At 37.5% G+C, this 22432-nt stretch overlaps 1 protein-coding gene across 5 annotated transcripts in view; it reads left to right on the top strand.

Annotated features, from left to right (window-relative positions):
- KLHL32 (kelch like family member 32) overlaps positions 1-22432 on the top strand; it is a 170529-nt gene that overhangs the window by 65208 nt on the left and 82889 nt on the right. For all 5 annotated transcript variants that reach the window (XR_001821882.2, XM_037735055.1, XM_017518958.2 and 2 more), the window contains one exon: positions 6553-6660. Coding sequence is in view for 3 of the 5 variants with exons in the window: in XM_037735055.1 (XP_037590983.1) it covers positions 6553-6660 (108 nt within the window). In the remaining 2 variants the exon portion in view is untranslated. The remainder of the gene's footprint in view (positions 1-6552; positions 6661-22432) is intronic.

Here is a 22432-nt window from a genome sequence, read left to right as displayed (position 1 = left end):
ATTTCTCTTAACATATCAATCATTTTAACCAAGAATACATAAAAGAAACTTTACTGCATTTCATTGTTATCACAAAATATTTTACTAAGAGCTTGCTATTTGTCAGGCACTCTTCACTTTGTATGTATACTTAATAGACCACAGTATAGTGTCAACATAACTTTTATATGTACTGGGAAACCAAAAACATATGTATGACTTACTGTATTGTGATACTTGCTTTATTAAGGTGGTCTAGAACTAAAGCCACAATATCGCTACGGTATGCCTATATAAGTGAGATCATTCAGTATTTGTCTTTCTGTGTCTAGTTTATTTCAGTTAGCATAATGGCCTTCAGGTTCATCTATATTGTTGCAAATGGCAGGATTTTATTCTTTTTTTTAAGGCTAAATAATGTTCGTGTGTGTGTATGTCTCACATTTTCTTTATCCATTCATCCATTGAGGAACATTAAGATTGTTTCTGTATCATGGCTATTGTGAATAATGCTGCAATAACCATGGATTGTGGCTATCACTTTGAGATACTGATTTCATTTTCTTCGCATACATATGCAGAAGTGAGATTGTTAGATCATAAGGTAGTTCTATTTTTAATTTTTTTTATCAACCTCTCTATTGTTTCCCATAATGGCTGTACCAATTTACATTCCAACCAACAATAAACAAGGATTCTCTCTTTTCTACAACCTCACCAACATTTACCTTTTGTTTTTTGGTAATAATTATTCTAATGGGTGTGATGAGACAGCTCTTTGTGGTTTTTACTTGCGTTTCCCTTATAATTAGTGATGTTGAGCATCTTTTTATATACCTGTTGCCCATTTGTATGCCTTCTTTGGAAAAATGTCTAATCAGATCCTGTGCCTATTTTAAAATCTAGTTATTTTGTTGTTTTGCTATTGAATTTTGTGAGTTTCTTGTATATTTTGGATATTAACCCTTTATCAGATATATGGTTTGCAAATACGTTTCCCATTCTGTGCATTATCTTTTTAATCTGCCTGGAAGCTCTGAAGAGAGCAGTGGATTTCCCAGCACATCATTCAAACTCTGATAAGGGACAGACTGCCTTCTTAAGTGACTCACTGACCCCAGTGTATCCTGACTTGGAGACACCTCCAAATAGGGGCTGACAGACACCTCATAAGGAGAGCTCTGGCTGGAATCTGGCAGGTACCCCTCTGGGACAAAACTACCAGAGAAAGGAACAGGCAGCAGTCCTTAATGTTCTGCAGCCTCTGCTGGTGATTCCCAGGCAAGCAGAGTCTGGAGTAGACCTCCAGCAAACTCCAGTAGACCTGCAGCAGAGAGGCCTGACTGTTAGAAGGAAAACTAATAACCAGAAAGAAATAGCTTCAACATCAACAAAAAGGACATCTACTCAGAGACCCCATCCAAAGGTCACCGACCTCAAAGACCAAAGGTAGATAAATTCACAAAGATGGGAAGAAGCCAGTGCAAAAAGACAGAAAACTCCAAAAACTAGAATGCCTCTTCTCCTTTAAGGGATCACAGCTCCTCGCCAGAAAGGAAAGAAAACTGGATGGAGAAATGAGTTTGATGAATTGACAAAGCAGGCTTCAGAAGGTGGGTAATAACAAACTTCTCTGAGCTAGAGGAGCATGTTCTAACTCAATGGAAGGAAGCTAAGAACCTTGAAAAAAGATTAGATGAAATGCTAACTAGAATAACCAGTTTCGAGAAGAACATAAATGACCTGATGTAGCTAAAAAACACAGCATAAGAACTTTGCAAAGCATACACCAGTTTCAATAATCAATTCTTCTGCTTGAATTCATCAAGCAGAAGAAAGGATATCAGAGATTGAAGATCAGCTCAAAAGAGTGATCAGGCAATGTGAGATTATGTGAAAAGACCAAATCTACATGTGATCGGTGTACCTGAATGTGACGAGGAGAATGAAACCAAGTTGGAAAACACTCTTCAGGATATTATCCAGGAGAACTTCCCCAACCTAGCAAGGCAGGCCAACATTCAAATTCAGGAAATACAAAGAAGACCACAAATATACTCCTCGAGAAGAGCAACCCCAAGACATGTAATTGTCAGATTCACCAATGTTGAAATGAAGGAAAAAATGCTAAGGGCAGCAAGGGAGAAAGGTTGGGTTACCCACAAAGGGAAGCTCATCAGACTAACAGCAGATCTCTTAGCAGAAACCCTTCAAGCCAGAAGAGAGTGGAGGCCAATATGCACATTCTTAAAGAAAAGGATTTTCAACCCAGACTTTCATATTCAGCCAAACTAAGCTTCCTAAGTGAAGGAGAAATAAAGTCCTTTACAGACAAGCAAATGCTGAGAAATTTTTTACCACCTGGCTTGCCTTACAGGAGCTCTTGAAGGAAGCACTAACAGGGAAAGAAACAACCGGTACCAGTCACTGCAAAAACATTCCCACTTGTAAAGACCATTGACAGTATGAAGAAACTGCATCAACTATTGGGCAAAGTAACCAGCTAGCTTCATAATGGCAGGATCAAATTCACACATAACAATATTAACCTTAAATGTAAATGGGCTAAATGCCCCAATTAAGAAACACAGACAGGCAAATTGGATAGAGTCAAGACCCATCAATGTGCTGTATTCAGGAGACCCATCTCCCATGCAAAGACACACACATTCTCAAAATAAAAGGGCAGAGGAAGATAAACCAATCAAACAGAAAGTAAAAAACAAAAAAAAAACAAAAAAAAAAAAAACAGGGGTTGCAATACTAGTCTCTGATAAAACAGACTTGAAACTATTAAATATCAAAAGAAACAAAGAAGGGCATCACATAATGGTCAAGGGATCAATGCAACAAGAAGAGCTAACTATCCTAAATATATATGCACCCAATGCAAGAGCACCCCAGATTCATAAAGCCAGTTCTTAGAAACCTACAAAGAGACTTAGACTCCCACCCTAAATAATAGTGGGAGACTTTAACACCCCACTGTCAATATTAGACAGATCAACAAAACAGAAAATTAACAAGGATATCCAGGACTTGAACTCAGCTCTGGACTAAGTGTACTGAATAGACATCTACAGAATCCTCCACTTCAAATCAACAGAATATACATTCTTCTCAGCACCACATCACACCTATTCTAAAATTGACCACATAATTGGAAGTAAAACACTCCTCAGCAAATGCACAATAATGGAAATCATGATAAATAGTCTCTCAGACCACAATGCAATCAAATTAGAAGACAGGATTCAGAAACTCACTCAAGATGGCACAACAACGTGGTAACTGAACAACCTGCTCCTGAATTAAAAAATGAATGAAGGCAGAGATAAAGATGTTCTTTGAAACCAATGAGAACGAAGACACAATGTACCAGAATGTCTGGGACACATTTAAAGCAGTGTGTAGAGGGACATTTATAGCACTAAATGCACAAAAGAAAAGGATCTGAAATCGACACCCTAACATCATAATTAAAAAAAACTAGAGAAGCAAGAACAAACAAATTCAAAAGCTAGGAGAGTACAAGAAATAACTAAGATTAGAGCAGAACTGAAGGAGATAGAGACAAAAGATCATTCAAAAAAATCAATGAACCTAGGATCTGTTTTCTTTTTTAAAAGTTCAACAAAATAGATAGATTGCTAGCCAGACTAATAAAGAAGAAAGGGAAGAATCAAATAGATACAATAAAAAATGATAAAGGTGATATCACCACTGATCCTATAAAAATACAAACTACCATCGGAGAATACTATAAATACCTCTATGCAAATAAAACAGAAAAATCTAGAAGAAATGGATAAACTACTGGACACTTACACCCTCTCAAGACTAAACTATGAAGAAGTTGAATCCTATTAGAATGGCTCCTATAAAACAGACAATAGTAACAAATATTTTGCATGGTGAGAGATAGGCAATGATGTGGAGAAAGGGGAACCCTAGTACACTGTGGATGGGAGTAAATTAGTACAGCCACTATGGAGAACATTTGGAGGTTCCTCAAAAAACTAAAAATGTAGCTAGCATATGACCCAGCAATTTTACTACTAGGTATATCCAAAATAAAGGAAATCAGTATATTGTAATATATGTGTCTATGTGTGTGTGTGTGTGTGTGTGTGTAAAATATATATATATATGTGTGTAAAAAAATATATTTTCTTTTCCAAAAGAAAAGAAATCATGTTTATGATTCCTGAGAAAACATGGGAAAGGAATGCCCATGTTTGTTGTAGCACTATTCACAATAGTTGAAATTTGGAATTGGGCTGGATGAGGTGGCTCACACCTGTAATCTCAGCACTCTAGCACTTTGGGAAGCTGAGGCGGGTGGATCACTTGAGGTCAGGAGTTCGAGACCAGCCTTGGCCAATGTGGTGAAACCCCATTTCCATTAAAAATACAAAAATTAGCCAGTGTGATGGCACACACCAGCTACTCAGGAGGCTGAGGAAGCAGAATTGCTTGAATCCGGGAGCCAGAGGTTGCAGTGAGCCGAGATCATGCCACTGCACTCCAACCTGGATGGCAGGGCAAAACTCTTGTCTTAAAAAAAAAAAAAAGTGGAGTTAACTTAGTGCTCATCAGTGAATTAATGGGTAAAGAAAACGTGGTATATATACTCAAAGAAATATTTAGTCACAAACATGAAATCTGGTCATTTGCAGCAACATGGATGGAAATAGAAGTCATTATATTAAGTGAAATAAGCCAAACACAGACAAATATCATATGTTGTCACTCACATGTGAGAGCTAATAAAGTGAATCTCATGAAGACAGAAAGTAGACTAGTGGTTAGCCTCCCAGTAGGCTGGGAAGGGTAATTGAAAGGGGGAGGATGATGGGGATATTGAATAATGGGTACAAATAGACAGTTTAATAGAAGAAATAAGACCTAGCATTAGATCAGTAGAGTGACTATAGTTTACAGTAATCTATTGTACATTTGAAAATAGCTAGAAGAGAATGATTTGAATGTTTCAAGCAAAAAGAAAAGACAGTTTTAAGGTAATAGATATCTCAAATACACTGATTTGGCCATTAAAAATTATGACTGTATTATCACATGTACTCCCAAAATATGTACATTCCTTAGGCATTGATAAAATTTAAATAAACAAAATTGCTAAAAGATGAATATTGATACATTGGCAAATGTTTAAAAAAATCACTTTTTAAAATTAAATCAGCATGAACTAAATGCCACATAGCATAGTGAAGTTTTGTTTTTGTTTTTTACTACTATTAAGTTTACTTCTATAAAGTTAGCCAAACTGCAGAATCTAAGGGAACAGTTCCCATAAGACTTCTCTCATTATCAGTAAACAAAATTGAATTCTCTTTATATTTCTCAAGTCAAAAGGTTAAAGGTGCACAAATTAGTGTGGGGTTGCTGTTTTTGTTTTTGCCTTTTATATTTTTTTATGGAAACTCATGCATTTGTTTAATTTGGCAAGTTTTAATTTTTTTAATTTCAAATTTTCATTTGACATACTGATTTGCAGTAAGTTGGCCATTTGGGAAATTGGTTGGGGGCAAATTGACTAGCACCGAACAGCTTGGTGGCTCTCAAATTCAAGTGGGCATGAGAGTCACCTGAAGGTGACTGTAGTGGGGCCCCGAGAATCTGTACTCAACTATGTTCCCAGGTGATGCTGATGTTGCTGGCCCAAGGGCTACACTTTGAGAACCACTGGAATGTAGTGTGTGATACACGGCTGATATGGCTAGGCTTTGTGTCCCCATCCAAATCTCATCTTGAATTATAATCCCCACAGTCCCTATAATCCCCAAATGTCAAGGGAGAGATCGGGTGGAGAGTAGTTGGATAATGGGGCAGTTTCCCTCATGCTGTTCTTATGATAGTGAGTGAGTTCTCAAAAGCTCTGATGGTTTTATAAAGGGCTCTTCCCCTTCGCTCAGCACTTCTTCCTGATGCATTTCTTTTTCCTGATACCTTGTGAAAAGGGTGCCTTGCTTCCCCTTTGCCTTCTGCCATTATTGTAAGTTTCCTGAGGCCTCCCCAGCCATTCTGAACTGTGAGTCAATTAAACTTCTTTTCTTTATAAATTACCTAGTCTCAGGCAGTTCTTTGTAGCAGTATGAAAATGAACTAATGCAATAGTAGATGAGAGGAACCAGCTGTTTCATTCAACTGAGGCAGAAAAAAGCAGAGAAGTCAGGAGATGAGGCTTTTCATGTCCTGTTGGGCAGGATGTTTGGGATTGCTGCATATAACTTGGTAACAATGAGAATCCAGGCCGAAGAGAAAGAGTTCAGTGAGCCAAAACATCAACATCTCAAAATGAGACTGTGTATTATTTATAGAAGTACTGTATATATAGTGAGGAATGCCATCCTGAGTGTGTTGTTATTGTAACAGATTAGACATCAAAATGATTTGCAGTGGTTTGTATGAATGAAGGTTTGTAGAAGCATTTCAAAAATCAAAATCAATTAATAATTTGTAAAACTTTATTTCCCTGGTCTTTCTAGGACTTTGTCTTGCTCCCTTGCTTTTAAAGTCTTGTAAGTATCTTTCTCTCTTTCCTTACCTCAGGCAATGTTCAGTCTTTGTATGGTGGAAAGTGGAGCTGATGAGGTTAATTTGCACGGTGTGACCAGCCTCGGCTTAAAGCAGGCTCTGGAGTTTGCATACACAGGACAGGTATGGTATTAAATGTGATCTGAAAGGTTTAATTTTTTAACTACACCTAACCAAAGGAGATTATCCTTAGGGCATGAGATTTAGTATTCTTCTTCTTACTCATTTTGATGTTAAAAATAAAATTCACATCACTTAATTTTATAACTAAAGTTATGGAAAGGTAAGTAAAGCAATTTGATTTTTAATATGATCCAGTGAACACAATATTTTAAACTTAGTGCTTGCTGGTGTGATTTCTTTTTTTTTTTAATATCTTGAAGAACTATCATAAGGGAAAGGGTTTGCAAGATAACGGATTCTCATTGTTATCACTGAAGCTCAATGACTTAATCATGGCTTTATTGTCTTAAAAACAAGACAAAAGAATTTAGAGCCACCAAAATTCATGTCCAACATCTTGGCACCATGTCCTCCATATGTCTCAGGATCAGAATTGAAGGCATTTAGCTGAGTAGATTGTGATGGTTTGAAATCCTAATGTATTCATGACTAAAATTGTTATAGAATTTACAGGACATCAGAAGATATCCATTTACATTTGAGAACTCAAATAATTCAAATACAGACTGGACGTTTAGCTCCTCTTTTATAAATTTTTGTTCTTTAATACCGTTTTATCTAACTTGGATTCAGTATCTTCTATGCAAAAATGAGCATCTTCTCTTGAGAGGCTCACATCCTAATGAGAGAAAGAGAGGCAAATACATAATTATAATTCTTCACTGATATTGGAGTCATAACAGAAGAAGAATACAAAGCAGAGTGGGATAAGGATGCATGTGGTCAAGTATGGGTACCAGTACAGAATTTTACAGAGAAGGTGGTATTTGGGTCTTGAAGAATGTATGAGAGCTCATTTTCATCTGAATTTTATTTTTATTTAATTTTATTCTTAATTGGCAAATAATTGTATATACTTTTGTGATGTAAATGTGATGTTCTGTTACGTGTTTACAATGTGGAATGATTAAATTAGGCTGATTAACAAATCTGTCACCTCACCTACTTATTTTTTTTGTGGTGAAAACATTTAAAATGCATTCTTCTAGCAATGTTGAACTATACAATGCATTATTATTTATTATAGTTATCTTTCTGTGAAGCAGATCACTACACCTTATTACTGCTGTCTAGCTGAAACTGTATACCCTTTGATCATCATCTCCCCTTAGTCCATCCACCCCTGCTACAGTTTGGATGTTTGTCCCCTCCAAATCTCATGTTGAAATTTGATATTGGAGGTGGAGTCTGTAGGCAGATGTTCAGGTCACGTTGTTAGGTTCTTCATGAATAGACTGATGTCCTCCCTCAGGGTGTGAGTGAGTTTTCACTGTTAGCTACTGTGAGAGCTAGTTATTAAAAAGAGCCTAGCACCTCCTTTCCACTCTCTTGCTTCCTCTCTCATTATGTGATCTCTGCACATGCCAGCTCCCCTTCCCCTCTGCCATGAGTGGAAACAGCCTGAAACCCTTACCAGAAGCAGATGATAAAACCATGTTTCTTGTTTAGCTGCAGAATCATGAGCCAAATAAATCTTTTTCTTATATAAATTACCAAATCTCAGGTATTTCTTTATAACAACACTCAATGAACTAAGAAAACCCCTCCCCTAGCCTTTGGTAACTATTATTCTACTTGCTACTTTTATGAGTTCAACATTTTCAGATTCAGCATATAAGTGAGATCATGAAGTATTTGTCTTCCTGGCTTATTTCACTTAACATAGTATCCTCAAGGTTCGTTCATGTCATTGCAAATGACAAGATTTCTCCCCTTTTTGAAGCTAAATAGTAGTACATTGTCTATATATACCATCTTTTCTTTATTTATTCATCTGATGATGGACAAGCAGGTTGTGTTCATATATTAGTTATTGTGAATAATGCTGCAGTGAACATGGGAATACAGATATCTCTATAGCATGCTAATTTCAATTCCTTTGGCTATTACCCAGAAGTGGGATTGCTGGTTCATATGTTAATTTTACTTTTTACGTTTTTGAAGGAACTCCATACTGTTTAACATAATGGCTATATTAATTTACATTCCCACCAAGAGTACACAAGGGTTTCATTTTCTCCACACCCTCACCAATATTTGTTACTATTGTCTGTTTTATAGGAGCCATTCTAACAGGGGTGAGTTGATATCTTATCATGGTTTTAATTCCCATTTCCCTGATGACTAATGATGATGAGCATTTTTTTTCATATACCTGTTGGCCATTTGTATGTATTCTTTTGAGAAGTGTCATTAGGTCATTTGCCAATTTTTTTGATTGGGTTATTTATTTTCTCATCTTCTTGTGATGGCTCTAGCCTTGTTCTTTTTGCACAAGATTGCTTTGAATATTCAAGGTCTCAATTGTGTTTTTTTAAAAATTTTGTTTCTTGTCTAATTTCTCTGGCTAAAACTTCCAGTACTTTATTGAATAGAAGTGGTCAAAATGGGCATGCCTGTCTTGTTTCTGATCTTAAAGAGCTTTCAACTTTTCACTGTTTAGTATGATGTTAACTCTGAGCTTTTCATATATGGCCTTTCTTGTATTGAGACACATTATTTCTATGCTTAACTTGTTGAGAGTTTTTATCGTGATAGGATGCTGAATTTTGTCAAATGCTTTTACTGAATCTATTGAGATGATCATATGGTTGTCATCCGTCATTCTTTTAATATGGTATATTACATTAATTTATTAATATTTGCATAGTTTGAATCATCATTACATCTCAAGGATAAATCCCCCTTGATCATAGTGAATGATTATTTTAATCATTCACCGTGTTTTGAATGTGGTTTGCGAGTATTTTCTTGAGGAGCTTTGCCTCCATGCTCATCATGGATATTGGCCTGGAATTTTTTTTTTCTTGTAGCATGTTTGTCTGGCTTTGGTATGAGAATAATGCTAGTCTCATAAAATGAATTTGAAAGTATTCCTTCTTTAATATTTTGAAAGAGTTTTAAGAAAGATTAGTATTAGTTCTTCTTTATATGTTTGGTAGAATTCTGCTGTGATGCTATAAGGTCCTAGATTTTTCTTTAATTGGAGATATTTTTATTAATAATATTGACATAATCTCCTTACTTGCTTTTGGTCTGTTCAGATTTTTTATTACTTTGATTCAGTCTTGCTAGGTTGTATGTTTCTAGGACTTCATCCATTTCTTCTAGATTATCTAATTTTTTGGTGTATAATTGTTCATAGCAGTCTATTATGATCTTTTGTATGTCTATAATATCTGTTGTAATATCTTCTCTTTCATTTCTGATTTTATCTATTTGAATCTTCTCCCTTTTTTCTTGGTCTGGCGAAAGTTTTGTTGATTTTATCTTTACAAAGAATGAAGTCTCACTTTCATTGATCTTTTCTATTGTCTTTGTAGTCTTTATTTTTCACTAAATTTTCTTTAGAGGCTTATTAAAATATATGATATTACCTCTTCTCTTTTCTGAGGTTAGTAGAGTTTAAGGTATGTGTCTTGGAATAATTGAGGCAACTCTGGCAGCTAGAAGAAAACAGTAAGTATAAAGGAAACACGCCATCAATCAAGTAGAAAGTATAACAGGAGAACGAAAGGTGATGGATCACAAACTCAGGATTAGCCCAACCAAATTTCAAGCCTTAGGAAATTAAGGCAGGCCATTATCATTCACAGAGTTGCCAAAATATATTCCTAGTGAGGTGAGTAAATCATGTATTTTGTGTTTTTTGGTTTACAGATATGAAGCAAGATACCATCTCTAACTTATTATTTCTCTTTTTATACCTGAATTACATGCAGTCACACCTGCATTTGCCCATCTCCACAGTAAGACTGAAAACCCAGAGCTCCTACTTCATAGGTGTGCGTGGGGACGAAGTAGTAAAAATTTTTTTTGTAAAACTACCCAAGTAAATAATATCTGTACTTAGCTGTGCTAGCAACTAAATGGTTTAAGCGTAGAGGCCTTTAAAGCATGTTTGAAGTATTAGGAAACTGAAGAGCAAAAATTCCTGGGAAGGCTGAATTAAAATACACATGCATATATATGTGGCTGCCTTATTGCTTGCTTGACTGCTTTGTGATTTCCTTCAGAATGGATAAGTTGGATGTGTGTGTGTGCGTACGTGTGTGTGTGTGTAATTCCTTTCACACAGAGGGTCTATGAAATGTTAACTGAAGTGAAGATAGCAGAAAAGGAGCTGACTTTTTGAAGGGGATGAAACCTACTTGGAAAGTAGGAATATATTTGCTGAAGGGCAGCCATATCCCATTGCCCAGGAGTCATATGCCTCGGATGCTTAAATTCCACTTTTATGAGAAAAAGAAGGCCAAATGAGACGGAAATATATCTGGTGTAAGTGCCTTTAAAAAGAAAGAAAGAAAAGCAAGTCCTAGGGCCAGACCTGAAGTTGTGTTTATTCTGTCCAAATAGCAGAGACTTATTCTGACTGCATTCACAGAGGCATATGACAGCCTGTGGTATATGGCAGTAATTCATCTGTTCAGATTGTGTGCTGAGGGGACGGGAAGGGGGCTGACATTTCCTGGAGCACCTTCTGAAAGAGCCAGGGACAGCACAGCACTATGCCTTTTACATATGCTGTTTAAGCAATTTTTTTTTTTTTTTTTTAGACGGAGTCTCGCTCTGTCGCCAGGCTGGAGTATAGTGGCATGATATCAGTTCACTGCAACCTCCACCTCTGGGTTCAAGCAATTCTCCTGCCTCAGCCTCCCCAGTAGCTGCAATTACAGGTGCGTGCCACCACACCCAGCTAATTTTTGTATTTTTAGTAGAGATGGGGTTTTACCATGTTGACCAGGATGGTCTCAATCTCTTGACCTCATGGTCCACCTGCGTTAGCCTCCAGCTCTAAGGAATGCTGTGACCCTACCTGAAAGGTGACAAGCCCAGGGAGATGCAGTGAATTGACTAAGATCATTCTCTTATTTATTTTGGCCTAGTTAGTCAAACCTAGTCCTATAAATTTCAAATCTGTTGTTCATTTTTTGTTATACTCTGTCATTAAGAAAAGATTAAGTTATATTTGTTAAACTTTGTTGAAGGAGGCAGAAAAGTGTTTGGGCATTTAGAGAGTACACTATTTTGGTGGCTTCCTCAACTTGAAAACTGTGCCTTTTCAAGTCAGTCCATGAGGGTTTGGACTTGTTCTCTTTATGTGCTAACACTTTGCTACAGAGTAGAAGTTGATACCTCTGCGTTCTTTCTTGAACAACATTCAAGAAAGTTTGGTTTCTTAAACATCTTTAATTTGTAACAAATCTGTTTTCCCTTTGAGACATGGACACAGCTGATGGCAAAAAGAATGAAATTGTAGTTTACTTGGGATTGGTGCATAGCTGTTTTCTCTTACTATGGAATTGAAATTAACATTGAGCAAAGAGGTTGGAGCATAGGTATGTGAGTGAAAGCATAATTCTTCAGTTTCTTAACTGTTATTTACTGTTAGGGGCATTCACTGACATGTAGTCTTTAGCCATGATATGTATATAGATTTGTAAAAATTCAGGGCTAACATTGAGTGTATCTGCCTATAGCTATTTCTAACAGTTGATTATATGTTTAGTCAGTTGTAATATGCATAGTATGAATTTTTTGAGTGTCTGAAAATTGTTGCTGTCTTGGAGAGAAATTGGAAGTATAGAGTGGGAGTGATGAATGAATACCTCTAACTGTAGCAAGATGTGTGTGTGTTCCTCCTACACATTGCTGTAAAGTATAGCCTTCTTAAAATTGGCCTACAGATTTCATCCAGGATATTTAAAAGTAAAAGCAAATTTTCCTCTTAATGCTAATACGTATTCTGAGATTGCATGCATTTCCTATCAAGTAGCCAACAGGACTGCATAAGCACACACTCTGCCTTCGCACTAATGAGAAATATGCTCTTCCTCTGGGCACACCCTGCTTGGGATACTGCTTGAATAGAGCTTGGGATGCATTGCAGCTCTCGTGGGTGTCCTTGCACAGCCATACATGGAGGTCATTATTACAGCAGAACCAGCTATGGGGGGCATAAAGGCCAGGCTTCTCTTGCTCTGCAGGGCTTGTTTGGGGAGCCAGGTTGCAAGCAAATGGTGACATAAACTGAGTCTGGGCAGATCTGCCTTAGAGAGAAAAGGACAATGTGAATCTAAGAAAACACAAACTCACTTAATCTGGTGGGCAAGGGGGCTCATCCTGTTACCCTGGCTTCACTTACTCTCCTCACTTTGAAACTCTTACCAAGTTTATGGTTCAGACCAGACCTGAATAGAAGAGGCATGAGGAAGAAGGAGGGAAAATACTCTGATGGCAATGTTGCTTGGGAGATGGATTCCAGTCCAAACTAGACAAGAGGTCAGCCACCCAGAAGCAGGCAGATGCTTTTAGAAAAGCAAAACACAAAAACCAAAAAAACCCAGCCTGATAATGAAAAGGAGAAAACATCAAGACCTTTTTATAAAAAGAAGACCCCTGCTTAGAAAGTGGAACTTCTAACACCAAAGACCTTGGGAATAAGCCTCTAGAAATTTGAGTACCTTAAGACCCAAATGGAAGCAAATAGGACTGAGAATCACAGTAAATTTTATTGTTTAACACTCTGGCTGTGATGATGTCAAGGAAGATAGACTATATATCAAGGACTGTGATACATACCTTACATGTAGTGGGGCAAGGGTTGAAATCTAGTTAGCTTCCTCTTACTTTCCAGAGAGCTGTCCTTCTGTTCTATCCCTTGAAGACTGATGAAGAGATTGCAGAAACCCAGTGAGGAGAGAAACTCTGCACCAAATGATAGTGACATTTATAGTCCCCTGTACAATTTCCCACTTCCAGGCACTGCTAACTCTGTCAGCTGTGAACCAATTATGTCATATCTGGGCTTCTGAAGAAGGATGCCTTGGTATCTGTGTTCCCTTGCATTTCTCTTTATTATCCAATAACTCCAACCCTTGGCTTCTCAAAATCATAGAAGAACTCATCTGTTGGGGGACATTCATCCTAAATACCTTTCTTCGACCCAGAGAATGCTTCAGTACAATCTTTACAAGGAAATATTTTATAACCATTACTACTCATAATTTGAAGCCTTTTAGAAATCAAGAAAACCATGATAATCTGTTAAGGGAAAAATTATTTTAAAAATATTCATTCAGTTAGGGGTCTCACATAGTAACTATTTTTTCTGATTGTCATTTGGTTCCCTAGTAAGTTCACATGTCTGTTTTATATAGAGTCCTGATAATCCAAGCACTGTGCATTACATTTTGATATCATTAACACTGTATTCCCCACAGCAGAATACTTTTCTCTGGAGGCCTGAGCATCAGGCCAGGCAGCAGAGTGACAGGAATGTTAACTGGATGTGCTTTGTCATGGACCATCCCTTCAGGGGTAGATGTGTCAATTTATATGGAGAAAGTCCCTATCAGATTTACTTATAAACATAACCCAGTTGAGCTAAATGGTAGCACATGAAAAAACATGGGAGAAAATTTTTTAAATGTTTCTCTCAGAAGCAGTGTTAAGACAATTCAGTAGTTTAAATATTTTAGCTTCACAATTCTTTCTTTAGCTGGCAGTACCTACCTGGCAAGTAAAAGGCCCCTGAGGCACCTCCACTGTGCCCTGGGCTCTGGAGGGTATAGCGTGAAATTCACATTCTAAGGAAGAATATAGTAGCCACCCTTATCTGCAAGGACTATATTCCAAGACCCCTGTGGTTGCCTGAAACCTCATGTAAGTAACAAACCCTATATATACTATGTTTTTTTTTCCCTATACATACACACCTGTCATAAAATTTAGTTTATAAATTAGGCACAATAAGAGATTAACAATAATCAGTAATAATGAAGTAGAACAATTATAATAATACATTAGCATCTATTTCTTATTTTAAGTAAAATAAACACAAACACTGAGATACTGCCACAGTGATCTGATAACCCAGAGGGCTACTAGGTTACTAGCAGGCAGAGAGCATCTGCAGTGAGAATATGCTGGACAAAGGAATGATTCACATCTTGGGTGGGACAGAGTGGGATGGTGGGAGATTGCATCATGCCACTCAGAATGGTGTATACTTTAAAAATTATGAATTCTTTGTCTAGAATTTTCTATTTAATATTTTTGGACTACAGTTTACCATGGGTAACTGAAACCATAGAAAGCAAAACCATTGATAATGCGGGGGGGGGGACTACTTTATTTTGGATTTTGCAGAAAGTAACGCTTCTCTATGCCTGAGTCCATAACTGGAGTGTTGACATGGAAAGTTCGAGAAGTGTGAAACAACAGGAAGTTTGAATTTCATCAGTGACTTTTTTGCTTTCTTGGATCTTTTGAAACTAGTTATTTGCCTTGGGGGAGATTTTCTCTTTTATGAGTGCGTTATTTAAACCAAAAAGTAAGCAGATTAGTTGGCTTCCTGTTTGGGGGGTGAAGTCTTAGAATAGGAACAACTTGTTTGGTCCCAAGACCTGTCTCCTTCTCACAGAGAACAGCTGATTTAGGTCAAGTCATGTAGGAGGGCCTCCTACCTGTAGGGCAGGGTCAGTTCTAAGTGACAGTCTCTGCTTCACGCCAGTCTGTTCTCCTTTATCAAATTTCTGTGATGTCCAGTCAGAATGTGCTCAGAGTATAGTTTGTGCTGCAAGAATTATAAAGTCGTTAGTTCAGCAGATTCATGTCTAAAATGCCTCTGTGCAAAGAAGTTTAACTGTGTCCACTCTTCTCATGTCAGCTTTCCAATTCAGTATGTTTAATTTTTGAAATATGTATTCTTGTTTTTCCCAAATAATTTACAAGTTTATGTCTTAAGTATCTTGCAGTCACTTGTCAGAAATACAATGCCCACCCCCACCACACAAAATCTGATTTGGATGTTGAGACTGATAATGCCACACACCTCAACAGAATGTGAAAATGTTTATTCTTCATATAATGTATAATGTAGCTTTCTGGAGAGAACAGGGTGGCTCCTAATCAGGTGCAAAAATGGCTTGAGGGGGCACCGAGGTCTGGCTGGCTTTGGCTTTTGTATGCAGGCAGGGGCAAGGGCTCTCCCCACAGGCAGGGCTGGTGTATTTTAGAGAGAGTTTTCAGGCTTTTGTATACCTTTGCCCAGATGTAGGGCAAGCAGGGAAATAGGGAAAGGCGGGGCTTGAAAGCCATCAGGAGTGAAATAACAAAAATGGGGGTAGACTCTATTACATTAGCATTCTACTTGAGTAGTAGTCACATTTCCGGCACAGATATTTTCCTTTGGGACACTATTAAACTCAGTCACCTAATGAAAACACAATGTGGGCTGGGTGCAGTGGCTCACACCTATAATCTCAGCAATTTGGGAGGCCAAGGTGGGCAGATCACCTGAGGTCAGGAGTTCGAGACCAGCCTGGCCAACATGATGAAACCTTGTCTCTACTAAAAATACAAAAATTAGCCAGGTGTGATGGTGGATACTGTAATCTCAGCTACACAGGAGGTTGAGGCAGGAGAATCACTTGAACCCAGGAGAATGGAGGCTGCAGTGATCCAAGATTACGCCACTTAACTCTAGCCAGGGCAACAAGAGTGAAACTCCATCTCAAAAAAAAAAAAAAAAAAAAAGAAAGAAAACAAAACCCACTTGTGTTTGAACAATATTCTTGCAGCATTTATACTCTTTTGTGGCACCAATTCTGTGCTGAGGAACCCACTGTGGGCTAAGGTGCCTGAGGTCATATGTACAGATCATGCACACTGGTAACACTGTGAGGGTCTCCAGATATTTTAGATATTTTTAGATGACAAGGATGAGTGTGGCCTCTTCTGTGGTTTAACCCCATCTTCACTGTGTAAAAATCTATTCAAATGTGCTGGATTTGTTGTTCTTTCCTCCAATCTCCTTCCAAGTCTCAGCACCTCCCACCCTACCCCACTGCCAGTATTGGGAATAGAAAAAGAAATATTTCCTTTTTATTCCTGATGATGATTTTATTGTCATAGGTAGGGCAATAAATAATCTTTCTCTGACATTCTCCAAAGTAAAATGGTGAGTATCCAGTAACTCCAAACAGTAGATCCACCCTCCAGTTAACTCAGTGGTTTTGCACTTCTGTGCACTTGTTTATTTTGAATGTTTCAACAGAAAGTTCCATTGTTACACATTTTGTAATTCGTGGTGTTCATCTGAGATTTTTCGTTTGCCACGGTGGGTAAACAGCACAGAAGTAATTATAACTTGGTTTCGTCTTGATCATGGGAATTTCTGAGGGTTGACTGCATTCATAATCATTTCCTAAAGAAATTTTGATCTTTAGGTGTTCCCTCAAATCATCTTAGTGGAGGGAGATTAACCATTTATGTAGTGGGGAGACTTACTTAGTTCCTTAAATATCATAAGAAGATATCAGCCTGTTGATGGATTTTTTTTAAGTACATGAACTTTTTCTCTTATTCAGGGAAAAAAAAAAAAAGTTGTATCAAATGATTCTCAGAAGATATGTATTCATCTGGCTTGGTGGTTCTCAACCTCAGCTCTCAGTCCTTAATATAAAAAGGCCAACTTTACTGTCCTAAAATGAAATTTCAGGACAATATAACCTACTTACGCAAATTGCTCTAAGCATCAATAGAATTCCCTAACCATTTATGAAAGAACAAACAAAAGAAAAGAAGTTTGTGTTTAAAATCCTTTATATTTCAGTATGTACATGCTGGGGTACAACCCTTCCAAAAGACATAATGGAATAATCACCTGTCTGCACCTGTAGGGAGAATCACCATGATCGGGGCAGCAGATGCAGATGCAAACACAGCCTGCTGAATGAATGTTCTATTGGCAACTCAGATACCACAAGGGCAGATTCTAGATGGCATGTGTCATGATTTTCCAAAATAATGGACAACTCTTGGTATTATAAAATTCTAAACAAAACAAAGTAACAGTCTTCTTTTGGTTTTTATGGTGGTAGCATTCCTGGAAAAGCCAGTGCATTTTGACACCGAACAGCAAAGAATGTGTTTATATGTAAAACAGAGTTAGGTCCGGGGCTTCAATCTGTATAAACAAGATTTTCACTTCTGTGCACACCCAGCAGGGCATTCCAACATGTTGGCTGTAGGTCAATCCTTGTGGTGACTGCCCTGTGTATTGCCTGGCATCTAGCCTCCCAGCCACTGCCCAATAAAGGCCAGTATTGCCTACCCTCCTGAGATGACCAGAAATGTCCATGCAAATTTTCACATTTTCCTGAGAAGGTAGTATTGACTCCATTGAGAAGGAAGTATTGACTCCATTGAGAAGGACTTCTCAAATATCTTAAATTTTATACCTAGATCAAACCAGAAAACTAAATGTCTGGGTCTTAAATAATGTCTTTATTAACCTCCACTTTTTATGCAGTGTTCTAAAAAATATACTTTTGATGGTTATTATTAGAAGTATCATCAAGCAAATCATTCAATAACCCTTTTAATGTCTGCAGGGAAATTTTCATTACATCTCAGGGTCTGAGAAGCTAGAATTCTTCTTAGTATTTTCACCTTTTAATCTTGCATTAGGTTATATTTCTTTTTCAATTTTGATGCTAGGAAGCATAGAGCCACATTTGTGGCCCACTTATAATAGTTATGAGGATGGATAAACACACACACACACACACACACACCGTCTCCTGACCTCATACACACACACACACACACACACACACACACACCCTCAGGATGGATAAACACACACACACACACACACACACACACCCTCAGGATGGATAAACACACACACACACACACACACCGTCTCCTGACCTCATACACACACACACACACACACACACACACACCCTCCCTCTCCTGACCTCATATTACTTTGTTTCCTCTTTTCTCTTGCTTTGAGTTGTTTTGTTTTTGAGATGGAGTCTTGTTCTGTTGCCAGACTGGAGTGCAGTGATGCAATCTCAGCTTACTGCAACCTTCACCTCCTGGGTTCAAGCGATTCTCCTGCCTCAGCCTCCTGAGTAGCTGGGACTACAGGCGCATGTTGCCACACCCAGCTAATTTTTGTATTTTTAGTAGAGATGGGATTTCACCATGTTGGCAAGGATGGTGTAGCTCTCTTGACCTTGTGATTCACCTGCCTTGGTCTCCCAAATTGCTGGGATTACAGGCATGAGCCACGGCGTCCAGCCTTGAGGTATTTTTATTCTTAATATTTAAATGCTTGTAGTGACTCCTCAGATCCTTTTTGAAATGAGACCGATAAGATAAAAAGTATATAGACTGAATAAAAAGATTTGATACCCCTTTCTGAATGTTTTTGGAATACCAGAGGGATCTGAGTGTTAGCTGCAGGCATGAATAAAGTGGTGCTACAGCCCATTAGTTCTGCCTATGAAAATGAAGTGCCTCCAGATTCCCAGCTTACTCCGTAAATAAATCCTTCCACACACTTCCTAAATGTTTTCCGTCCTTGTTTCAGCACTAAAAATAAGGGTACTGCAAATTCTATAAAAAGAAATTACTTTTTTATCTTTGAAACTGAAAAAATATGACCCCAAATTTTATCAAATTATTAATAAGAATAAAAGTAAAACATAGTTTCACCCAAATTCTCACTTACTTACATATTATATGTTATCTTTCTGCTTTCTTGAATGCTCGTTTTCTTCAGATGCCCATATGTCTATGTGATTTTATAAAGATTTTGTGATTATAATTTACTTCAGCTTCTTTTCTGGAATTAGATAAGGTATTAGTATGTTTGTTTTTTTATTTATATACTATGCATTTTATTTATATACTATGCATTTGCATGCATAATATAAATTTATATTATATATTATAACTATAATACTATACATTTTATTTCTATACTATGCATTTTTTATTTATATACTATGCATTCATAAATAGATGTTTTGTAGTCTATGCATATACTATACATAGACCACACAGTATATGCATAGACTACAAAACACCTTATTGTAGTCTTTTCTTTCACTTTTCCTTAAAGATTCTTAATAAGGAATTCTTTTTTCCTTAAAATAGAATTCTTGAGCCCTCTGCTGGAAGCATTCAGTATTTGTATGAAGCAGCAGTATGGGAGTTTTACAATTCTAACTATAAGTTTTTTAAAAAGAAAACAACTTGATAGCAAAAATATATGGTAATTGTAATATCAGGATATCTAATTTGCTAAACAGCACTTTTAAGAAGATTTATATTGGAATTCTATATTCCATTTGAGTAAAATAATGACGAACCATCCATTTGCATTTTATTCTCAAACTGAGATTTATTAATTCAGCATAATACTTAATGAGCACCTACCATGTGATAAGGACTTACTAGGTGTTAGGGATGCATTGGTGAGAAAATGCATATTAATGCTTTCTCATAGTAGGTCAAACTGTGATTGGCAATGCCAGATCAACACACCATTGCATTTTTAAGAAATGGATTAGCAGTAAATCTGAATTATTTGCATATGTAGCATAGAAAAATACCTGAGTATGTTTGACGCTTCAAAAGTTACGCTAATTCAGATAGGAGAAAGGATAATTGAGTTGTAGTACTTTTTCTAGTACTGCCTAAAAAATAAGACAGTAATTTGCATTATACTTTGCAGGAAACAAAAAAATAGCCATTTATTCTACGGTAATTGAATAGATATAGCACCTTAAAAACTAATGATAGCTATTCATCTCTATGTATCATATATCTGTCAAAGTAGGAACAACTTGGCACAGCCCAAAAAATAAAGCCACAGATACAACAGGGAATAAAACTTGATCCAGCCTGTGGCATCTTTGGAGAATTATTGATTGAATCCAACTGTAAGAATCAGTTCTGCTGATTGTCACTGGAGAAAATCACTGTTTTCACTTCAAATCCATGACTCCAAATCTCAGACAGATACCCAATGCCAGGCAATGTTAATCTGTTTCTCTAGTAAATTTGCTTTTTTCCTCTTCTTGATGAGTTTCTCACTCCCTCTCTTTTTAAAGATGTTCCCCTCACTAATGCACCTCTAATATACACATCAAAAGGAAAAGTCACTGTCCATTGAGAAAACAAGCAGACAGGAAGATCTTCATCTTCTTACCATCAAATTCTCAACCCTCCCTGTTTCTGAACTTATTCTGGGTATTCCCCTCTTTTACAGTGGGAGGGCTATCCCTGAAATGTCAGAGACTAATCTCCCCATGTAGGGTCTGGATCCACTCCCTCCTACTCTGCCCAGTATCGTTCCTGTCATCCTGTTGCTGTCTCTTCTGTCATCAGTTGTTTCTCCTCTACTGCATCATTTCCACAGCATAGAAACACTCTCTATTGCTCAAAATCCCTTTCTTGCCAGGCGCAATGGCTTACACCTGTAATCCCAGCACTTTGGGAGGCCGACATGGGTGGATCACTTGAGGCCAGGTGTTCAAAACCAGTCTGGCCAACATGGTGAAACTCTTGTCTCTACTAAAAATTCAAAAAATAGCTGGGCATGGTGATGCACGCCTGTACTCCCAGCTACTCAGGAGGTTGAGGCGGGAGAATCACTTGAGCCTGGGAGGCAGAGGTTGGAGTGAGCAGAGATTGCGCCACTGCACCCCAGCTGGGTGACAGAGTGAAACCCTGTCTCAAAAAAAAAATCCCTTTTGTATTTCTGTATTCCCCTTGAGCTACTATTTCTTTCTCTGCTTCTTCTCACATAGCAGAGCTCATGAAAATTGTTACTTAAAGTTACTTTTCCTCATTTTCACTCATTTATCACTCACTTTTCCACTCCAAGTCTGGAGGCTTTCATCTTCATCATTCCACTAAAACTGTTCTTGACACTCACAAATATTGCCAAATCTGATTAAATACTGTCATATGTGATGTCACAGCTTCATGCAACCTAGTCAGCCTGCCTATTCTCTCTTGGCCTTTGAAACACTGCTCACTGTGGTCTTTTATTCTGTGCCACCACCAGCCTTCCCATCAGTCCTTCCCAGGTGGCTTTGCTTGCTCCTCCCCCCTCTGCAGGCTTCAAATCCTTCCTGCTTCAGAACCCTTCTGTTTAATTCAACTAGCTTCTTTGGTGATGTCCTTCAGACCCAAGTTATTTGGTATGGACAAATAACCTTCCATTATCTTATGCTATTGACTCCCAGCCCCTACCTATAGTATAGATCAAGGATCAACACACTGTTTTTGTGAGGGGCCAGATAGAAATAATTCAGGCCATATAAAGTTTCTGTTATGACCAGGTGCAATGGCTCATGCCCATAGTCTCAGCACTTTGGGAGGCCAAGGCAGGAGGATTGCTTGAGCCCAGGAGCCTGAGACCAGCCTGGGCAACATAGTGAGACCCTGTCTCTATTTTAAAAAACAAATCAGATTTATTTTGCAACTACTCAACTTAGCTGTTGTAGCATGAAAACTGCCAGAGATAAATATGTAAATGAATAAGCATACCTATGTTCTAATAAAACTCTATTTATACTAAAATTTGAATTTCATATAATTTTCATGTATTACAACATATTACTCATCTTTTGGGTTTCGAGGACTGTTTTAGAAAGTTAGAACTATTCTTAGAAGCTAGTACCTCCAAAATTAAATGAGTATAAATCTAACAATATATGTACAAAAAAATGCAGTTTTTCTATATGAGCATCTTTTTATATGCTTATTTGCCACCTATCTTCTTTGGTGAGGTATCTGCTCAGGTCTTTTGCCTGCCATTTAAAATATCATATTGTTCATTTTTTATTGTTGAGTGTTAAGAGTTTGGGATATTTTAGATAACACTCCTTTATCAAAT

This window comes from Cebus imitator, unplaced genomic scaffold (assembly GCF_001604975.1).
Source record: "Cebus imitator isolate Cc_AM_T3 unplaced genomic scaffold, Cebus_imitator-1.0 Scaffold717, whole genome shotgun sequence".
In the NCBI taxonomy this organism is placed as follows: Eukaryota; Metazoa; Chordata; class Mammalia; order Primates; family Cebidae; genus Cebus; species Cebus imitator.
The sequence above is the reverse complement of the archived record's forward strand: the minus strand, read 5'-3'. Positions and strand labels throughout refer to the sequence as shown.